General features: G+C 49.2%; 1 protein-coding gene across 2 annotated transcripts in view; it reads right to left on the bottom strand.

The window, feature by feature from the left end:
- SSH1 (slingshot protein phosphatase 1) overlaps positions 1-22,952 on the bottom strand; it is a 62,613-nt gene that overhangs the window by 31,670 nt on the left and 7,991 nt on the right. For both annotated transcript variants that reach the window (XM_060118602.1, XM_060118601.1), the window contains exon 3: positions 2,440-2,543. In XM_060118602.1, coding sequence (XP_059974585.1) covers positions 2,440-2,543 — 104 coding nt within the window. The remainder of the gene's footprint in view (positions 1-2,439; positions 2,544-22,952) is intronic.

The raw sequence follows: 22,952 nt of genomic DNA, 5'->3' as shown, positions 1-22,952 counted from the left end.
CAACACCCTGAAGAAACAGAATTATCTTTTAAAAAAAAATTACCCTATAGATCACAATTAGAACCCCAGAGGGATCAATCCATTGGCTGGGTTCCTTTTGCAAAAGCATCCTTTGAATTTTAGGGGAGGCTGACAAATGCTGTCCAAACGGTACTTCCTGCCTCAGAGAGGAATCAGGTCGTTGGAAACGTGCCCCCTCGTCTGTTCTCTTACAGGATCCCACAGTGGAAGACACCTTACACTGGCACCATGTCCTACGAGGGATGACTTGGAGGTAACGGTCCCTGTTCCCATCTTGTCCCCAACAGCGCCCTCACCTGTCGTGTCACCAGCGTGATCGGGGTGGCACACAACCACCATGGCTGGCTCTGGGACCACCTGGGCCCCCCACCCCCACCCCACGATCCACTCCGAATCGCAGCAGCACACAGACGAAAGCAGAAACCAACCCCTTGACTGATGAGTGGCTCAGTGAAAGGGACGTTTTCCACACAGTGGGACTGTCTGCTGAGATGTGTAATTGCTGACAGAGAAAAATCCCAACCCCGGCCTGGTAGCCACACACAGTCTCTGTACGTTCAAGTGTTCAGTAAGCACTTGCAAAAAAAAAAGGCAGAGAATGTGAGCCTAAAGTATAGGTCAGCCCTGGAAAGAGTGAGTCTCAGCCTGACTGGACTGGCTGACATGAGCTGAATTACTTGATATGGACAGAGTTAACCCTCCACTGTACTCGGCTCGGCATGGGGGTTCGCTTAGGGGACCGTGGGTCGTCCAGGGGACTTGACGTGAAGTCTAGTCTGTGCCTGCCCCAGGGTCACCTACTGAGCATCTGTGGACCGTGGGCGCCCCCCTGCCTTTTGGAGTTCACCAGCCCTCCTAGACCCTAGGGCAGAAGAGCCAACACACTAGGCTTCCTTCCTACGCTCGTGTACATGCCAGAGATGTGCCAAGCAGCTGGACTTAGGGTTTTTACATGACGGTTTTGCAGTCACTTTCCCCAGGCTCACACACAGTACGAAAATATTCTTTGAATTAGAGGAAGGAGACATTTCATACTTGGGGAACAAAGCTGAGCACTGGCTTTGTTTGTTTACGGGTTATGGTTAAGACACGAAAAACAGTTACACTCTTAACAGGGCAGAACCGTTAGCAAATTCAAGAATGAAGCTTCTGTTTATAGTGGTATTGTACCAGCAGTCACCGTAGCAATAATTACAGCAATGGACGCTGAGCACCTAAGAGAAGCTAAGTCTGTTTACGTGTGTAAATTTTAAATTCCACGACGTCTGAGTTACCAATATTTGATGGCCGTTGTAAAGATTAGGAAACCGAGGCTTAGAAGTTGACTATGAATGTTCTGTAGAGTTGTAGAACTGGGATCAGAAGCCAGGTCTGTCTGGCTCCAAAGCAAATATTCTTTCCATGAAACACACTGCCTCCTTGGGCAGGAAGATTGTTTCCTTAGCTTAAAACAGACCTAAATCTTGATTATAAATATCAGTATGTGAAAATATTGACTGAGCCTTCGTGTTTGCTATAAAATGCAAGATAGGAAATTCTAACCTAAGCACTCAGCTCCAAAATGAGGCTGGATGACTTGAGGTGAGACGAACAAGATGATCCAAGTGACAAAAAAAACTGGCCCCAACTGCTAGCTGCTTTGACCTGCCATTGTTCTGAAAGGCAGAGGCCTTTCCAGCTCCTACTCCGACACATGCTGCCCGTCCAAGAAGTTCCTGCAGAGGCTCCCCACCAGCTACAAAGATCCACTTGTATGCAAGTGTTTCCTGAATTCCTCTCTCCAAACTGCCTTCAGGTTCAGAGTCAAGTCACCTAAGAAAACCAGTCTTATTCCTTTGCAGGCATCTCTTATTTGCTTGCCTTTGGACCTCAATTAATACTGAGTTTGATCCCCACTTTATCACTTCTGTCTACTTCCAAAAAACCAAACCCACCATTAAAGAATAACGACTTCCCACCCCAGTATATGCCCAAGGCTCGTAAAGAAATTCCCCAAATGAGAGTTTTCCAAAAGCTCAGAGAAATGACGGACTAGGCATCTAGGACCCCAGGGTGGTTAATTTCAAGGGGGACCACATCTGGCTATAAGGCGTTCTGGTGCATTTGTTAAAAAGTCATACTGTAACTTAAAATCTGCAGTTAACTGATACACTGAGTAGGAAATCTTTATATCCAAACAGAAAGCTGCTGACCTTCTTACGTAGACTCCGTGGTCAAAGGGTCACTGGCTCCCGGTGCCATCTGGAAAACGTGCGTGGCCTGCTCAAGAGCATCTACCCGCACCTGTCATTACAAACCTGTGCTCCACTATTTCCCTGGCCTTGAAAACCAGCAAAGTGCTCACCACCAGTAATGGAGGGTTCCTCTGTTGCCCAGAAAATAAGTCCCAGGGTAAGAGCGTCAATTTAGAGCCATCACCTGCATGCTTGTGGGGATGCTGAAGACTCCGCTGGCCTTGAGGGCTGCTTCCCTGTTGTAAGAAGAGGGCTGCTCCTTTCACCATGAAAAAACTCTCACTTAAGCTGTGGGGGGAAAAACCAGAGCGCAGTTAGGCTGGAATTCACAGAGGAAAATGGGCAGAGACATGCTGCAGAGGAAAAGCTGGAGAGTGGCATGTAACATGCAAATGGGATAAAATAGCTCCTATAGTAATTTCACACCATACTCCCCCCAAACCTTTGCTACAAGCCTGCTGCTGGAGAGTTTATGTGATAAAATAATGCTTCGGCTAAAACACCCAAGGTTCTCCGTGGCCTCCTCCAGAGGTAGGAGCCCCTTCCTGCAGGATGCTGTAAAGGGACCACTCTGTAATACAACATCTTCTAAAAATAGAGACCAACTCTCTGATGAGCAGAGGGTGGTGCCCTTTTAATTTTTCGTACTCTTGCTGTTGATCTTTGCTTCTAACTCTCTGAACTTTTAACAACCTCACTGCTTCTTGGTGTCTTCCCTTTACAGAATACAAGGAAGATGAAATCACACTTTCACTATTTGTTTGCATCTTAAGAAAAGCGGGTAGCTATTGACCAGTTTAACTTAGTCAAGCTTGCTGTGTGGAAAACCTGTAGAAAAATCTCAAGTTGACCCAATGAATTTCTCAGCAGAATGAATCTTTGGTCTTTGTTATTTTAAAAAAGCAATAACATTTATATTCAACATATAATTTTTTAAATTACAATAAAAAATTTCACTTTCACGATTTGGCTACCAAAACAAAATCTTTATCTTATGCAGAAATTAAGACTGTATAAACCAATGGACTGTATTAGCTGTTAATTACCACCAATTATTTAAAAATAACATCATCTCTGAAAACTACACATAAGATACACCAAAATTGTTTTTTTCTGTGGGGGGAGGGTTGTACCACCTATAATTATCTTCTCTTCCAAACTTACTCTGTTGAGCAAATATTAACTTTTATAAATTTTTTAATTTTCAAAGTAATATAAAATATGTACTATACTTTAAAATGCAAAAACATTTCATGTTTATTAATTTTGTGAAAGAAGATCACAAATTATAGGGAACTACACAAATCATTCATTCTCTCTTCAGCAACCAATAAACAATTTGATTTGAAAAAAAAATCTCTAAGTAACAGGAGTGCTATTTTTTTTTAATAGAAAGCAAATCAATTCCTGACAGAAACACAAGAACATTTTCTGTAATATAAAACAGCAAAATCACCACTGCCCCAGACAGCTAATGTAAATAGTTAAACATTCTCATCCTGGAATAAAAAACTCAGCTAAGTCTAAAATACAACCCTAGGAGCTAAGAAAACTCACCACATGGACTAGCATTTAAGTCAGCAGCTCCTGGAATTGAAAAATGATTATCTTCCATACTATGAAGTCCACAATAAAATCTGCTCATTTTTCTGGTTAAATTCTCACGCTAAAAATCATGACGGCTCAAATACCAAATATGAAGGTTTCAGTTCTGCCCCTCTTATCCGGGTCTTTGAGTTACGGACAACTGGGCTTTATCTCTTTCCTAAAGGCAACACTTTACATATGGACAGCACTTCTTCATCTACCATCACGCGTGTACTGCCAAGTCATCGTTTCCACTCTGTGAGTCCCGTATCTGTGCGGCAAGTTTCAAGTGTTGAGGAGCCCAGGACTATAAATAATGGAAGAAACGAGAAGCACCCTTTCTGTGAGTCTCACTTACCCACGGGAGACAAAAAGCTCTTTAGCATCCATTGGCCAACAGAAAATCCAGGTTGTCTAGTTTAAGCAAATTGCAGACTTACCCAACACTTTTCCACCCCTGAAACTTATCACCCACTCCTTCCTTAAAACCCTACAACTGAGTTTGTTTTCAGAACTATGCTGCTTTAGATAGACACGGATCACTTACTACCTATTCTCATCACTGTCTGAAAGACTCCAAAACGCATGAAACTTCAAACAACAATCAGTTCATCGAAGCAGCTGGGGGAAAAAAATCTTTGCAAGGCATCATCAACCTCTTTTTGTTCATGAGTTTAAAAAAAAAAAAAAAAAAAGGAAAAAAAAAATCCATACTGACCAGAAACCTGAGCCCTCTGGAAACAGCCAGCCATTGATGGTGACCTTTGCCTTGGAAATCATGGGCAAAAATTCCCCTTGGTTTCCCTTACATTTCCTTGGGGCGGGGGGAAGGAACAATGCAAAAGCATAGGCTGGTTTTATCCCGTGATCACTTACAAGGCCAGTTGGTCCTCAGTGTTCCTGAGGCCAATACAGAATCACAGCCTCCCAGCTACACATGAAGTCAGGGGGCTGTGTGGATGGGGGCCCTGGAACACTCTGCTCCTGTCCTCCTCCCGAAATTAGTCACAGGCGTTTACTGTAAAGAGGAGATTTGAAGCTGCGGGGAAGCTCAGAGAACAACACAGCATCCCAAGCCCGTGAGATGGTCCTGCATCTGCAGAGACAGTAAGCAGATAACAGCACAAGGAAAACCTCACTGGATGACTCTCGGAGGCGAGAGGCCACAGAGCACGGCAGTCATGGGACTTAGGAAAACGAGACACAGATATTCTTTATGACCCTGTTTCCCGTCTTCTGCTCTGAGCTCACTCTGGGCCCAGAGCCTCCTGCGCCCTGTGGGCGGCTGACGTGAACACTCTCTCCCAGCCAGGGGCCAGGGCTCTGATATGAGAGGCACAGAACCCGATTCAATTCATCCGTCTCAAGACACCTCGCCGGGGAAGGAAGTCCTTTACGAAATCCATTTCGGGGTTGGGGGTGGGGGGCACTCGTACTTTACTAGGTTCTGGGGAGGAGGAAACAAACTCACAAACCACCCATCCCAACTATGGAGAAATCAGCCTTCTGCCCAAAGATGCTGGTGCCCTGAAGAGAGCGACTAAAGCTCCAGGAGGTCAGACCCAGGCAAACAAAATGGAAAAGTCCTGACGGGGGATTAAGAACCAGCCCCTGCCCTCCCTCCTCCATCCTCACCGCTTTTATCTCCACAATACAGATGTCTCAGACCCCGGTTTTAGGAGATGACACGGGCTCATAATTTCTGCAGGGCACTGCAGGCAGACAGGATCCTCCAGAAAACCCCAGCCCTCAGAGCAGCAACAGCCAGTGTCATCCAGAAACCAAGACACGACACGGGGGCGGGGTGGGTGGGCAGAAATCAGCGGTGGCGATACTTACTAACTTGGGCTGGAAACCTCTGAAGAGCAGAAGTAGGGAGCTGGCTGGCTGGAGGTGCAGACGTCAGTACAACAGAAAAGGTCCGGGACTGCCGTGGTCACATCGTGAACGGAACTGCCCCCAGCCCCTGCCTTTCCCGCCCTCCAGAGAAGGCTGAACGTCTGAAGAAGAGGCTGGATGGGGCCCTCCAGGAAAGCAGAGTCCCCGTCCAGATGGCGTTCCCACCCAGACGGCAAATGGCTCTGGTGGAACTCTCGTCCTTCCCTGATATTTGGGTTTAAAAAGGCCCTTGTCCCTGCACATCCTGATGAAAGAGGGCCATTCACAGGGAGCAAAACAGCTGAAGTTCCTCTAATCACTTTACTCCTACGGCTTCGCAGTGGGCCTCGGGAATGAGCAGCAGGGTGTGTGTATTAGAAACTGCGAGGAAAAACAGCTGGTGGCCCAGTAACCCGCCCCGAGCCATGAGGACCCCATCCTTGTTCAAACCGTCACATATCACCATCCATTCACCCAACAGTGACCGTGGGCAGCGGCCACAGTTAGTTACTGGGTGTTTTCACAAGCACCATTTCGTTCTGGAAATCCTTCAGTCGTGCTAATCACTCCTGGAGGAGGCAAATCTGGGGTGTGGGGGACGGCATTCCAGGTAGAGGTCGGGAGGTGCTCTGAGAACCTCACACAAGGGGCGCAGGGCAGGCTGCAGTGGGAGGGCAGGTGTGGGTCCCGGAGGGTGTGGGCCAGGACCCCGAAACCCACCCAGCGGGAGCAGCTGGAAATAAAGTAAGCATGCAACCAACGATAGTGCAGGGCAGGATGGGATGAGTCCCCTGCAAAAGGAAACCTGTAGGGCTGGGAAAAGGAACTGTCTAAGTGATGGGTTCTGGAACATTCTGTGAAGGAAGGGCACTGAGTAGACTTCTGGGAGGGCCTCCTCTGGAAGGCTCTCCCAGCTCCCAAATGATCGATTAATCCTCACACAAGAGGATTAAGTGAAACATACACTACGATTATGCTTATTTTGCAATTGAGGAAACTTCAGCTGCAGGAGCGTAATCTTTACAAGATGGGATGAGACCCACATCTCTCGGGCCCACGCCCACCTTCTTAACCCCTGGAACGCCCTCGCCCCTGCCCGTCCAGAGTGAGAATCAGAGAGGAGACCCTGCAGCCACCTCTGCCCTGCCTGCCCTGACGGCCAAGCTCAGCATCACCAAGGAGTAAGGACAGGACCCATCCCCAGTCCTTCTTCCCAGCACATGAATGCATCAGGTGCGGGAAAGATGCAGGGAAACATCCTCAGAAAGAGAAGACTGGGCATCAGCCCCCGGGGGGCAAGCAGCAGGGCTGCCACCATCACAGTTATGGGACAGGACACATCATTTGGTCCTTCTGGACTGAATGGGGATCCTGGGGGGCTGGAGGGAGGGGAGCAGCACAGCCATGCTGGTCAAGAAGCTGCTTCTCAGCAAGAGCACCGCCACTGCCCGAGCGCCCACCACGTGGCAGAGGCCACATGAGGCTCTCAGCTGTGCCACCCCGTCTAATTCCCAAGCTCTGCGGGGAAGGCCTTCTTTCCTCTCTGACAAATGAAGGAAGCCAGTCCAGCTCCTGAAAGCGTCCTGGGGAGAGCCTGGGCAACCTCATTTTCAACCAAGGCCCTTGGTGACTCTGGTGCACATGGAAGTTCTAAGAAAATACAAGGCACTGGTCTGGGAATCCATATTTCTGGGTTCTAATGCTTGGTCTATTATGGGTATGTTCTGATATTCACTTACAGGGCTCTCTGTTCATTCATTCGAATAGCCAAATATTTGCAGACTAAGGAGAACCATGCTAAGCCAAGCCTTAAGGGATGGGTCTATGTTTGGGCAGTTTGGAAGTGTGCCAGGCCACTTAGAAACATAATTCCTTGAAGAAGGGAAACATCAGGTGTAGAAACATCACACTACAGAATATGATACTAATGCTCCTAATTTCCAACTCTGGCCATATATCGGAAGAACCTATGAAACTTTTAAAACATATTCACATCCAGGCCTAACGTCAGCCAATTCTAGTTCAGAAGGTCTGTGACGAGTCCTCAGCATCTGCTTTTTTTTTTTTTTTTTGCAGTATGCGGGCCTCTCACTGTTGTGGCCTCCCCCGTTGCGGAGCACAGGCTCCGGACGCGCAGGCTCCGGACGCGCAGGCTCAGCGGCCATGGCTCACGGGCCCAGCCGCTCCGCGGCATATGGGATCCTCCCAGACCGGGGCACGAACCCGTATCCCCTGCATCGGCAGGCGGACTCTCAACCACTTGCGCCACCAGGGAGGCCCTCAGCATCTGCTTTTTAAAAAGTCCCAGAAATTGTCCCGATGCACATCCAGGGCTAAGAACCCCTGAACTTAACAATAACAGAAGACACAGAGGAAACTGGCTCCCCTTGTGGCCTTCATAAGAGTACCTTACACACAGTAGGTACACGATAAATGTTTTTGCTGGTGGAAGATAACACCAATCAAAACGTGTGGTCCTCTCGGAAGATTAACACAATTAGGTGCAATGTAGGGAGGTCACACTAGGTCAAAAAAACAAAATAATACCCTCCTGGGAAGCAGCAAAACAGGTTAGCAGATAATTGCATGTGCTCTTCTTCTACCAATACTTTCAGACTCACAGGTGTTCCTGCCCTTGAAAGGCAGCCCTGCATTACAGTCATCTGAGATGACAATCATAAGGAGGGATCAGACGTCTGATAAGCTCTGCTGTTGACAAAGCACTCTGGCTAATGTCAACCTATTTGATCTTCATGAAGCTCTCCCATGCAGGCAGAGCAGGCATTATTATACTTATTTTATAGATGACGAAACAGGAACTTATTAACCAGTTATGATTTTAGGATTTCTGATACTACCTCCTGCAAAAAAAAAAACCCCAGAGAAAATGAGCATAAAAGTATAGGCTCAAAAAAGGGTAGAAATTAACACAACATTGTAACTCAACTATACTTCAAAAAAAAAAAAAGATTCAAATTGGACTGGTTGAAACGAACTGAACTATTGATACTTTTGCATGGATAGAATTAACCCTCGATCGCACTCAGCTCTGCCCAGCGATTACTGAGTAGACTGGTTTGTCCAGTGGACTTGACGATAATTCAAGAAAAAAATGGAATGCATATAAAGTTGTCACTACAGAAAAGGTGGTGCCCGTGAACACTCCCAAGAGGAGGTTCCATTAATTCCATCTAGGTTAAATACTGACTGTGCCTCTATCGTGCCTGGTCAGTGCTAAACCCTGGGGATGCAAAGTGAAACAGAAATGGTTTCTGCCCCGGAGCAACAGCACAGTCCAGTGGGTCAGACAGACGCAGGACAGTACCTGCAATGTAGTGCAGCAGGTCCCATGATGCAGGGATGTATAAGGTGCCATATATGCACACGCACGTGCACACACACACACACACACTCAGGAGGGATGCCCAGCCCAGCCTGGGGGTCCAGGGAGATCTCCCTGAAACACTACCAAGCTGGGCCTCGAAGGACCTGTAAACAGGGACAAAGAGGGCAAGGAGCAGGAGAACAGGAAGATTCTGCTACACATGCCCTCCAGTGAACAGGGGACGAGGATCTGGGCTCTGTGGTAAGAGGTTCCACTGAGAATTCATAAATGTCTATTCAGGTTTATACGTCAGTTCCTTCTAAGTCTGGTTAGCATGAGTTGGTTTCTCAGAACTTGATCATCCCTGGGTGAACTAATATTCCAGTTTCAGAATGTGCAAAGCTAAGAATCAAACCCTGGGCGAGTGCTTGAGCCAGGAGTTCTCAGCACCCGAAGGCCTAGTAGCCACTCATCGAGGGTTATTTTAAGTAAGTCAATGATACCTCCAATCTGAATGGGGCTTCATAATTTACAGAGAGCTTGCCCCTACATTTCTTCACTTAATTCTTACAATGCCACTTTTCTGATGAAAGAACCAAAACAGAGAAGATAGACGACGTGTCTGCAGTCGTACGGCCCATAAGGGGCCGGACGAGATTGACAGGCTCCAAGTTCGGGGCTCTTCCTGTAGAATCCTGAGGTCAGACAGCAGGACGGGGTGACCTGCAGCCACAGGAGCAGCAGGTAGAGCTGGATGGATGCAAGTCTACCTTAAAACCTCCTGGCAATGTTTTAGATGGATCCAGAACCCCCTTGCTACCAAAATGAAGTTTGCAAAGATGCAAAGGAGACGGAAGACTTGTACACGGAGTAAGGTAAGCAGCCTGCAGGTGGAGATGGAAAACTCTCTTCACTGTTCTCCCATGGGTGCCTCCCTCATTTTGAAGTCAAGTTCAAAAGTCACAAAGACCCCGGGCCGTGCTGAGGCCTTATTTTTATTTTGTCCTTTACGGGGCATTCAGCAAGGCCTTGTCCCATATGCCATTCTTCGGGGCCTAAGCAAACAACTCACCTGACACACTGATCAGCTAGAGCCCCCCAAAAGCTCCCCTCCACACAGGATGCTGACAACAGGGAAACTCCAGCTCTGCAGGGCCTTATACTTAGGGAATGGGGTCACTGGCAAGAAATGCTGGCAGGGCTCGTTACAAATGTCTTTGCTGCTGGGGCATGTATTGTTTGGCTAGAAGGCGTAGGCTTCTCTCAGAGAGAAGGAATGTCCAGAAGTATTTTGGACAGTAAGAGACATTCTCTGCAGCCAGCTACACAGCACTCCTTCCTACCAATGGGTAGGAGCAAGCAGCTGAATATACCAACAAGCTCGCAAAATCGGGACTTCCCCCCAACCCCTCCCGGAAAAGTGAGACAGCAAGTAACACACCTTGGATCGGCTTCCCAAACCTTGGGACAGCTCCTCGATGGCCCCCAAGAGCCCTCAGGCCCCGTCTGTGGAAGCCGGAGCCGGTGTATCTTCCCGTGAACCTCTGGTACACCGGTATCTAAGCCCCCTTCGTGAGCACAGAGGGAGAAAGGCCACATTGTGCAGGAAACGCAATGGCAGCAGAGGCAACCTAGCCAGCCAGAAATAACAGGCACACGAAGGAAATGGTTTTGAAATAACTCAAAAATTCCAAGAACGAATTGTCTCAACTGTCCCCGGTTCTCGGCCCTTTCTTTGGGATGCAGCCCATCCCATATTCATGGGTCGCCAAGTCCTAACCTTTCCAGGGCGCCCTTTCCTTCCCAGTCCCCCAGGCCTGTAAGCCGTGCGACATCCACTCACTGTGTGCCCGGCTCTGTGCTTGGTCCTCAGGGCCCCTGCAGGGCAGGGCTTTCCAAGAGAAAGGACATCTTCTCCACCTGTGCCGTCCAATACAGCAGCCATTGGCCATAGAGGCCTATGTTCTGAACACTTGAAATGCGATGAGTGTGACTGATGAGCTGAATTTGTCATTTTATTTGATTTCAATTAAATTTTAACTAGCCACGTGCGGCTACCAGCTAGGATATGGGAGAGCACAGCTGTACCGGGAGCTTGCAGCCTAACGAGAGTCAGGGCAGAGAAGAGAGGACCCCAAGCCTTGGTTCCCAGCCACTGCTCTTGTTACATTATGCCGCAGCTCCAGAACTTTCAATGATGCAGCATTATCTATAGAACCCAGAGTCCTTGTGCTTGCTTTGTATGGCAGCCAGTTAGCCATGCCATGTCACTAACTAAATTTCAGTCATCCAACACTCTCTGACCTCAGGGAGCTTATAATGCAATCAGCAAAAGTGATTTATAATAAAAAGCTTCCTTGTATCAGCTCTTACACTATTCCTCCCACACTCCATGCGATTTCTGCTCCATCCCCGTCTATGTCATGGTCATCAACTCTTCTACTCTGGGTCTCTAGCACAGCCTCTCTCCTGTTTGCCTCCCCACGTCCCGTCCACCTTCCAACGTTCACGCCTTCTCCAGGAAGCCCTCCCTCACCACCCTAGCTGCAAGCCATGCTCTTCCCTTTCGACACGTTACAGCACCTTCTCTCACGGTGCTGGTGAAGAAACTGAGGCTCAGAGGGTAAGTCACTCATCCAAGGTCATATACTTAGAAAGGGATAGGAACCCAAGGCCCCAAACTATGTTCCTGGACCTATTTACCTACTAACCGGTGGTGATGTTATCTTCATACCAGTATATTTTAACTTCACGATGGGACTCCAGGGCCAGGACACACGTAATTTTTTAAGTCTCCCTCCCTGCCTGACATATAATAGAGTTGATACTCAGAAGTAAATACTCATAAACTGGCCGAGCTGTACCCTTCTCCAGCCTCAAAGCATTTTGTGACTAACTCACCTTGGTCATCTCTGAGCATCTGTAACCGTGGGTGCTCAACACACACAGGATGAACAGGACAGATAAGACTAACAGATAACAGAGAACCAACCAGTGGTTACCAGTGGGGAGACAGAAGGAGGGAGGGGCAATATAAGGGTAGGGGATCAAGAGGTACAAACTATTATGTTATGCAATAAGCTACAAAGATATACAGTACGACACAGGGAATACAGCCAATAGTTTTTTTTTTTTTTTTTTTTGCATTACACGGGCCTCTCACTGCTGTGGCCTCTCCCATTGCGGAACACAGGCTCCGGACGCGCAGGCCCAGCGGCCATGGCTCACTGGCCCAGCCGCTCCGCGGCATGTGGGATCTTCCCGGACTGGGGCATGAACCCGTGTCCCCTGCATCGGCAGGCGGACTCTCAACCACTGCGCCACCAGGGAAGCCCCAGCCAATAGTTTTTAAAACTATAAATGGAGTATAACCTTTAAAAATTGTGAATCGGGGGCTTCCCTGGTGGCGCAGTGGTTGGGGGTCCACCTGCCGATGCAGGGGACACGGGTTTGTGTCCCGGTCCGGGAAGATCCCACATGCCGCGGAGTGGCTGGACCCGTGAGCCATGGCCGCTGGGCCTGCGCGTCCGGAGCCTGTGCTCTGCAACGGGAGAGGCCCAGGTACCGCAAAAAAAAAAAAAAAAAAAAAAAATCGTGAATCACTATATTGTAACCTGTAACTTATATTATACATCAACTATACTTCAATAAAAAAATAAATTAAAAAGATGCCCTATTACTCAACTAAAACATGTAACCTGGGAAAATAGTTCTCAAGCTTCAATCAGTTATCAGACACCTCTAACTAAGCATTACAACCTCTGGATAAAACAAAAGACTCACTGCATAAATGCAGTTACAGTCAGGTCCTCTTGGCAACCAAGTGTTTCAAACAACACAACTAAGTTCTCTTCATCACTGGAGTCCTGAGAGCCAAGGCTACAACTTCTCAGTCTCTGGACACCCCTCAGATGTGCACTCAGTAAATATAAAACCGATAAGAAACATCTTTGCTGTGTGTCATGCTGGGCATGTCATACACATTAACCTAATATTAACCTAATCCTCAGCATCCACCTATGAGTATTTTATACGGGGAAACTGAAGCTCAGAGACATCAAGTCGCATGTCCAAATTCATGTGGCCAAAAAGTGGAAAAGGCAGGAGAAGACACCAGGAGTCTCACCGGTAAGCATCGAACCTCTGCTGAATTGACACCCATGGGGAAACACAGAGTGAAGAAAGTAAGTCTGCTTCTCTTCCCCAACAATTCAGACCGAAAACCATCTGGTGGGCAAAGCAAGGCAGGCCTCTGGGTTAGGGAGAGGGTGTGGTGAGCAGCGGAGAGGTGGCTGCAGATAGGGGAGTCGATCAAACAAGTAAACACTTTAGGGACAACGGGAGCACGGTTCCTCACTATCAGAAAAGGGATTACAGGGGCTTCCCTGGTGGCGCAGTGGTTAAGAATCTGCCTGCCAACGCAGGGGACATGGGTTCAGGCCCTGGTCTGGGAATATCCCACATGCCGCGGAGCAACCAAGCCCGTGTGCCATAACTACTGAGCCCACATGCCACAAATACTAAAGCCCGCGTGCCTAGAGCCCGTGCTCCACAACAAGAGAAGCCACCGCAATGAGAAGCCCGTGCACCACAACGAAGAGTAGCCCCTGCTCGCCGCAACTAGAGAAAGCCCGTGCGCAGCAACGAAGACCCAACACAGCCAAAAATAAAAATAAATAAAATAAATAAATTTATTTTTAAAAAAAGAAAGAAAAGGGATTACAAATATGGAGAGAGAAAAAACTAGAATGAACCCAGAGATGTTGGATCAGAATTGAAGGTATTAGCTTGAATTTATGGCTTTCAATATATTTAAATACAGAAAAAAATACAGATGCAAACGTGTGTGTGCATGTGTGTGCTTGCGTGTGCACGTACCTCCACATATTCCCTAATTCTGCCCACTGAAGGGGCCTGCGGAGAGCAATGCCCCCAACAGTAATAATAAGTACACTTACCTCAGCTTCTTTGTTTTTGTTTTCCAGATTAATTTGGTATAATTTTATTTCTTCAAAAGAAAAGTCCTTAATTAATATTGTTTGTTTTTAGAGAGTAGAAAGAGCTTCAAGGAATCTTTATATAGAGTACACGAAAAGAAAATGTAATATTTTCTGCTTTTTTAACTTAGTGGACATTTAGTTCTCAGATATGCCCATGGATCAACTAAAACCCAAATAAATGGAACGTGACAACCTGTATCTACCACTTTCCATGGTCTGCATTCCACTGTCAGATTTCTAGGTCCAGCCCCAGCTCCTAATCTCATCCATCAATTATCCCTTCCAATTATTATTCACAGGGGTTAAAATGCTTCATAAATTCTTTATTAAAAAGTTTTTTTGTTGAAGTATAATTGACCTACACCACTGTTAGTTCCAGGTGCACAAGATAGTGATTCACAAAATAATCACCACCTGTCTCGGTTTTGAAATTCCATTCTCTACTAAAAGGAACTAGGTAGGGCTCCTTGGAGAAATGAGGGATTCCAGAGATGGGGGATGGAAAGAACAAGATGAGGTCTGCCATCTGGTGTCAGAAAATAACGCAGTGCTTAAAAGAAGATGTGGATACGTCAAGGGACAGGGAAGCCAGCTTGAATGAGACCCCACAGGCTAAATGGGGGACAATTTGAACCTTGAAGTCAATACAATTAACAGACTATGAACCGATGCACGAAACAGACAAACAGGAGTCCACACAGATATAAATCAATGGAAAAGTTGAGGGGGCATCAGGTACTGACCTAATTTCGAAGTATTCCCCCCCAAGAAACACTTCTTGATAAAGGGGGAAAAGAATACCTGTGCAGTAAAGAAGCCGGGCAAAGCCACTTGACGACCATGGTGAACATCACCGGTGATGAGACACATGGTGTTGCACGACCCGAATCTAATTTTGAGGGAACATCAGTCAACCCCAAACTGAGAGACATTCTACAAACTGACGGGCCTCTCCCTTCAAAAGTGTCCAGGTCACGAGAGTCAAAGAAAGACTAAGGAATGTCCCAGACTGAAGGAGAGTCAGGAGACAGGACCACTACATGCAGCAGGCGATCCTGACCTGGATCCTTTACAACAGAGGACACTGTTGGGACAAATGGTGGACCCTGAATGGGGTCTGAGGATTAGAAAAATGTTATTTGTACTATATTTGCGACTTTTATGTACGTTTTTGTTTCTGAATTTTTTAAATTACTTAAAAAAATTTTTTTTAATTCCACTTAACTGGATCTTGGCAAAAACACTCCTTTTAATTCTTCTCTATTGGCCAGTGATTAAAAACTTAAGACCCTCTCACTGGTCATCATCACTGGCAGACGTCCTGACTTCCTGCTTCCCTCTTGGATGCTCTGACCCTCAGCACCTGAGATCTCTCCCTGCCTCAGGACCATTTCCCCTCTGTGTTTCCATAACAGCAGCAGCCTCGCTTCATGCCTAAGGCAGTGGAGGATGATGGGAAGCTCCCCTCTCTGGGTTCCTCTCCGTCTATGGCTGTCCAGATTTCGAGAGCCTCACACATGGCCCTGGCCCACGTAAGACCTAATTTTAGCGTTTTCCTGCTCTGAGACCACACTTTCGGAAAAGTGGGGGACCAAGCTGCCCGGGCGAGCCTCCCATTGTGACGGGCACGCGAAGTCAGGACGCTGCAGACCTGCAGGATGTGACTCAGCATCCTGTTTTCAACAGTTGGAGTGGCCAGCAGATTTGGCACCAAGCACTGCAGCTGACCTCACCTCTCAAGACAACAAATACCCAGGTTAATTGGTGGGATGGGCCCGTGGCATCAGCTCTCCCTGTGGACCTCAGGGCCAAACCTAAGACGACCTGCCTGTCTGCCCATCTCACTGGGTCTCCTCACGAATACCCATCCGCAGGTATCTACCAGGAACAGTTCTTCAGAGAAATTGACCTGGCGGTATTTTAAGGACACCATGAGTCAAGCAACTGATCTTGTTTCTTTCTTTGCTTTGACTCCCAGGAAGCTCAAAGTCAGATATGTAGCCAAACTCTGGTAACTATACCAACATTATGCCTTGAATTCCACATACAAACCTTCTCCTCACTTTGCTTTATTTTCCCCTATGTTTACCATGTTCCACTTTTCCAATTTTAAATCATACTGTTCCCTCTGAATGTTATAAGCTGTTTCAAATCGCTTTCGGGCAGACCTATGGTAGACACAGCACACATGTTACCTCTGGAGGGTAAGGACTCTTTTTTTATTTAGCATGGAATCCCCAGCATTCAGCACAGAACCCAATACACATATAGGCACCAAACATGCTGGGTTGGCCAAAAAGTTCATTCAGATTTTTCCATAACAGCTTATGGAAAACCCGAACGAAGTTTTTGGCCAACCCAATACACTGGCTGGATTGATAAGGCAAATATAACTCTAAATAAAAACCACCTCCGTTACCAGGTTGCTTCATAAGCGACACATCTCCCTCCCACTCCGTGTGGCGGGGCCTGCACAGGGCGCCCGGGCTTGGGGAGTGGGCTCCTGAGGAAGCCCACTTGCCGTATGGCTCAGCGGCCTCCACCCCAGAAACGCACAGCCCCTCCCAACTTCCAGCTGCTTCAGACAAGACACGGAACAGTGGGCTTGGACATCTGGGAAGAAGGGACAAGCAATTTCCAGAGGCGGCAGCGGGCCTGGCTCTCTCCGAAGCACACCAACAGTCCCCTCCCTTGTGGGTCCCGATCTGGGGACTCACGCCTTGAGAACTCTCAGCAAGCGTGTGGGAATCACTTCTGCCAGCGCGGGGAGGCCCCTGGCAGGGAGGGCACCAGACGTTTCCTAAGGCGGGGCCTCTGAGGCCTTCTTTGAAACAAAGTCTTTTTAAAAATAGCTTCAAAAGTAGCCATTCAAGGAAAAAAAATTTTTTTAATCTGTATAAATAAATAAATAAAGGCAGACAAGACACGATGCTTCGCCTGGTACCAGGCTCAGTGTAACTTGGAGGGAAACAGGTCAGGCGTTGGCTGTTTTTTCCCTTGGGTTCCACTCAGTTGACTTTTTGGTCTTTGGTCTGGGGGGGAACATGGTCAGGAAGGCAGCAGAAGGGACTCTCACTTCCCACCATCTATAAAAATGGGCTGGCAAGGACCAGACACTACACACTGTACAAGACGCCCTCTCAGCCTCATACAAGCCCCCTGAACCGAGGAGGACCCTTCCTGTTTCGGGGAGGGCAGGGGGCTGGCCCGAGGTCACAGTCACACAGGCTGTCAGGGGGTGGGTACAGACGCGACCCAGCAGCCCCACCCCGTCCAGGCACAGCCAACGGCACGATTCTGTAATTTACACAGCGGTCTGGGCATTGCTGGTCCTCTCCCCACACAGCGGGGCAGGATGGCCGGGGGGGGTGCTCTCATCAGCACGTTGCCTCTGCCGCGGGAGTGGGGACCATCGCCAGGGCTTTCCACACGCCAGAGTGGGAGTCTTGTGGGCCAGACGCGTGGTCTTGCCCCCAGCCCCCAGCCCCATCACTCAGCACGCCCTGCAAGTGGCTACTCCTGACTTCGATTAATCCTCTTTGATGAATCCTGTTTTCTTCCTGCAGCCTTCCTCAAAACAGAAAGACTCCCGTGGATATCCTCCTAGTCTTAGGAATTTCCCACTACACTGCCCAGATCCAGGGTATCTGACCACAGCACGACATACGCCAAGGATGAACTCTAAAGGCGGGAGTCCCTTCTGTTGAGACGGCCGCCGCCGTGCGTGTGGCCCTGCTCCGGGGTGAGGCGCGCCTGGCTTGATGCTCACTGAGGGGGAAGTGGGTCTGAGCAGAGGGTCCACTTCCTCTCAGCAGCCACACCAGTTCTCTCCATCTCAGCGTGACTTGGCGAGATGCCCCACACAGGGCTAACCTTGCTCTCAGCCTGAGAAGAAAGGAGAAACTCTGGACGGCCTGTTAGAAAGCTACCGAGAATGGTTAGAAGTGGTAACAAGGTAACACAGAACTAGTGGTCAGAAGTGGTAACAAGGTAACACAGAACTAGACTGGTGGGTGTGAGTGAGGACTCTCCTTCTCGCATTTGGAAGCCATAATCTAATCTCATCTCTTCACTTTACAAAGGAGGCAGTGGGGGCCCAGAGACCTTTAGTGACTGGCCTAAGGTTGCACAGCAGATGACACATCGTGGGACAGAACCTAGGTTTTCTGACTCCCTCTCACAGCTTTGCTCCATTTACCATGAGGGTGATCGGGTACCACGATCACCCAGGAAGAAACTGATCACATGAACGAGCATTCTTGGTGTGCACACAGGCACCCTGGTGTGCAAACACGCTCCCCTAGTGTGCTAAGTGCACAGGAAGAATCAGACCAGGGCTTCCAGGCATTCTTTTTTTTTTTTTTTTTTGCGGTACGTGGGCCTCTCACTGCTGTGGCCTCTCCCGTTGTGGAACACAGGCTCTGGACGCGCAGGCTCAGCGGCCATGGCTCACGGGTCCAGCCGCTCTGCGGCATGTGGGATCTTCCCGGACCGGGGCACGAACCCGTGTCCCCTGCATCGGCAGGCGGACTCTCAACCACTGCGCCACCAGGGAAGCCCCCAGGCATTCTTTTGAAGTCTAAGCACTGGTATTTCAAAAGTTTAATGAAACCTACTAGACTCTGAGCAAAATCCATTTTAAGTTAACCTTAATAACTTTAATTACGTTCCAACAGAATCAAATTAACTCTTCACCTCTGTTCTCACGTGCCCCCATTCTAGGATGAGTTTTCTAACGACAACAAAAAATATTTAACACATACTGAAGGCGAATTCTGATTTTAAAATCAAACGTTCCAACAAACTGCCAGGAAGAATACTGGAGTTAAATTGAAAGGAAGAGCAGAATGGTACAACGGCCCCAGAACGTTACATGTGTGTGCACCCGTGTTTCAGGTGGGGAGTCGACGGGAGGTAGCTGCCTCTAAAGCCATGCGGGTGGGGACAGGAAGGGATGAGCTGAACACAAACCTGCAGGTGCCCTGTGGGGACAGGAGCAGCAAGGAAGGGACACAGGTTTCTGAGTCACAGCGACCTGCATCTAAACCCTGGCCCCGGCCCCTGGGAACTGCAGTTTCCTACAATGAGGCAGGCACCTCGTGGGGGTGACAGAAACCAGACAAGCTGCATCCAGTGCCCAGCCCAGTGCCTGCACCTACAGGCCCCCGCTGAACGGGAGCCACGAGGAGCACCCCTCACCCTCCCCTGCTACCCGTCCAGGCGACTGCATGGGAAGGGGCATCGAGTACAAGTCTCACTCTAGGTCAAGGTCAGGGAGCTCACAGGACAGGGCACACCGCTCACCGTGGGGCCCCTGGGGTTCAGGCCAGAAGGGAGGATGGCAAAGCCACGGGAGGCGGGCTTGCGGAGATGGCTCTCGAATTTGGGGGCTCAGAGCACAGGCTTTGGAGTCAAAGAGACTCGGAGCATGAGGGTCCTGGCTCCATCACTTCCTACTACCTGAAATTAGGCCAGCTACCTCCCTGAGGCTTTGTCTTCTCATCCAGAGAATGGGAACAGAAGTGGTGCTTTCCTTACACAGACGAAATAAAACAACGCCCATGAGGCAACTCACAGAGCAGAGCACGTCTGAAGGGCTCACTTCCACAGCCTCCGTCCCCGGTTGACTTTTCCTCCTCAGCACCTGCTAACACACTTAATGTACCTGTTCATCTTACCTACTGTCTTATCTCCCCCAACAGAATGTCAGCCACAAGGGCAGGGATTTCTGTGCTTTGGTCACTGCTATATTCTCAGCTCCTAGGACAGTGCTTGGCACACAGTAAGTGCTCAATAAAGGTTTGGTGAACGAATGGCTTGTAAGCAGATTAAGACGGGCGTGCTGAGACTAAGCTAACAGCACCTGTATTGCCAAACTGCAGGGGAAAATCACAGGAAACATTCCTCTGTCCTTTGCTTCCTGTGTGTTGTCCAAGACCACTCTGAGTTCCTCACCATGAAATAGAACTTGGAAAATTCAATTTACAAGACCTCGATGGCCCATCCAGTGCACACCAGGCACCGGGAGAGGTGACAGGAGAGGCGGGGAAGGCTCTGTCCTTAGGGTGGGCTCATGGTCAAGTGGGCAGGCGCCCTGGGCAGTGGCTCAAGGACTCGTGCTCAGAAGGGCTCCGAGCTTGGTTAATGCTCTGCTGTTGCCACCTTGAAATTCTTCATCACTTTTTAAAAAGTGGATCCACAATTTTCATTTTGCACTGGGCTCCACAAATTATACAGCTGATCCTCCTAGCAGAGAACATTTATGTACTTCGGTAAATACTACATAACAAGTCCCAAGTCTCAAGGAAATACTAAGGAGAGATAAACGCCTGTGGGGAAAAAAAGGAAGAGTCAGAAGTGACCACAGGAAGTGATCTGAAGGAGGCAGAGGCGGGGCATTTGTTGAACGTCTATGATGCCGCAGGTTATTTTGCCCATTGGAAAATGAGGCCTGCCCAGGTCATATGAAAGCCAGGTGAGGTGGCAGATGACAGAGGTGGAAGCCAAACCCAGGCCTGTCCCTCCCCAAGGCCAAAGCTCATGGAAAAAATGTTTAAGGGTCATTGGAGGTGTTATTGCAGAGGCCAATATGCAACATGGGGCAAACACAAGAGATGCCAAGCCTCCAAGTGTGAAGGAGGAGCGTACGGGTGCTGAGTGGAGAACGTGACGGTCTCTGGCATGTGGGCGACTCCTGCCAGCTCCCTGGGGCTCCTGGCCTCTTCCCACCAGCCAGTGATGCCTTTATATAAGTGATGCCTTTACAGCCTGCCACATCTGTAACACTGAACAGAACCCTACTCGGTTACATGTCTTGTTTTCTCTACATTAGACTGGGGCATCTCAAGAACTCCCACGGACTGAGACTGGTGGGCAGATTCTGAGGTTGCCCAGGATCCCAGGCCTTGGTGCAGGCACCCTGGATGAGCCCCCTGTGCTGAGTGTGCTGGGACCAGGGAACAGGATGGGAGAGCTACTCCCTTCATTAGGTTATACCCTATGGCAAAGGTGATGGGATGGTCCCTCTCCTGATGGCATTCCCTGATGGCATCAGATTCTCCTGTCGGCCTTGAAGCAAGCCACCAGCCATGGAATCTACAGCTGCAAGAGAACGCATTCTGCCAAGAACCAGTGTGAGCCTGGAAGAGGACCCAAGCCACAGATGAGATCCCGGCCCTGGCTAACACCTTGACTGCAGCCACGTGAGACCCCCAGCGGAGGACACAGCTCAACCATATCCGGGTTCCTGGCCCACAGGAGCTGTGAGGGAATAACCGTGTATCGTTCTGGACCACTGAGTCTGGAGTAGCTTGTTACACAGCAGTAGACAGCTGATACAGCGGCCTGCTGCACAGAGCCTGGATGCCACAAACGCTCGACACCTCTTGCCAGGACTTAAATGGACAGACTCTCAACAGCCACAGTCAAGTCTTGACGAGTAAGAAACCGTCAAGAAAGGCAGAGAGAAACCTCAAAGGGTGGACAGGCCTCGAAGAAGAGGTTGTGAATAAAGATTGGGAAGTGTGATCTGCAGAGCAAAGACACACCAACCACCACGCCATCCTGATGCTGTCGGGGAGGGAGAAAAGCTTATAGGGAGAGCGGGGTCCTCTGGGGGTTTCCAGGTCAAGACCGGAAGGAGGAGAGGGTAGAGGGAACGGCAGAGGTGTGAGGGAGTCCACAGTTCACCACTGAAACCAGGTAGAACAGGGAAGACAAAGTCCTGCCGCTGTGGCCCAAACGTTTGCTTGGGCAAGTAAGAAAAGAAATGAAAAGAACTCTAATGATCATTTTCACGTGCCTGACTTGAAATACTGGATGAAAAAAAACCCCCCAAAAAAACAAAACAGCAAAACACTCACTCCTGATCCACACTCTGGAAACAACACAACCATATTCCCTCCCCACGGCCCTGCCTGGCACACAACCACTTACGCCTCATGCCAGACTGAGGCGACTCCCAGGATGGTGAGGGAGCCAGGAGCTGTGCTAGCAGGCCATAAGCTCACCAATTCCCACAGTCTGAACAGCGCAGCTTCCCAAAGGGGATCGCTGGAGGCCGGCGGCCATCTGCACACGCAGAGAGCAGGGGAGAGGGAGCGAGGGCTGGGTCTACGGCTCTGCGTCACTCAGCTACCCTCTGGACGGGCGCTGAGCAGGTCTCGAGACGTCCGCCAGAAGGCCTTCGGAGAAACCATCCGGATGACAATAAAGATTCTGCAGGGGCTTCCCTGGTGGCGCAGTGGTTGAGAGGCTGCCTGCCAACGCAGGGGACACGGGTTCGAGCCCTGGTCTGGGAAGATCCCACATGCCGCGGAGCAACTAGGCCCGTGAGCCACAACTACTGAGCCTGCGCGTCTGGACCCTGTGCTCCACAACAAGAGAGGCCACGACAGTGAAAGGCCCGCGCACCGCGATGAAGAATGGCCCCCGCTCTCCACAACTAGAGAAAGCCCTCGCACAGAAACGAAGATCCCATACAGCCAAAAATAAATAAATAAATAAATAAAAAGCAGTTTCTTTAAAAAAAAAGATTCTGCAGAAGGTGTGCTCCTATTTACATCTTACAGGGATGTCACTGGGTAAAGGACGCGGGCTGGTCCAAGTCACAGGGCAGCCACGGGGGTGGCCCTCTCAGCCCCACACAGTGGACACGGCGCTTGCTGGGGGTGAAAGCCTCTACTTCTGGGCTGTGAACCTAACACTGATAGGAACACCATCCTCTGAAGACCAAACGCAGCCACTGTCCTCCACGCCCATCGTGGACCTGGCTCTGTGCAAGGGGCCCTACACAAAGTATTCGCCAACCCTGAAAGGTCATAGCTTTATCCATGTTACAGATGGAAGAACGGAGACCCACAGAGGCACAGTAACTCCCAGATGCATGCTGGCACCTCTACTAGTGCA

Source organism: Mesoplodon densirostris, chromosome 15 (assembly GCF_025265405.1).
Source record: "Mesoplodon densirostris isolate mMesDen1 chromosome 15, mMesDen1 primary haplotype, whole genome shotgun sequence".
NCBI lineage: Eukaryota > Metazoa > Chordata > Mammalia > Artiodactyla > Ziphiidae > Mesoplodon > Mesoplodon densirostris.
This window is presented reverse-complemented; position numbering and strand designations above follow the sequence as displayed.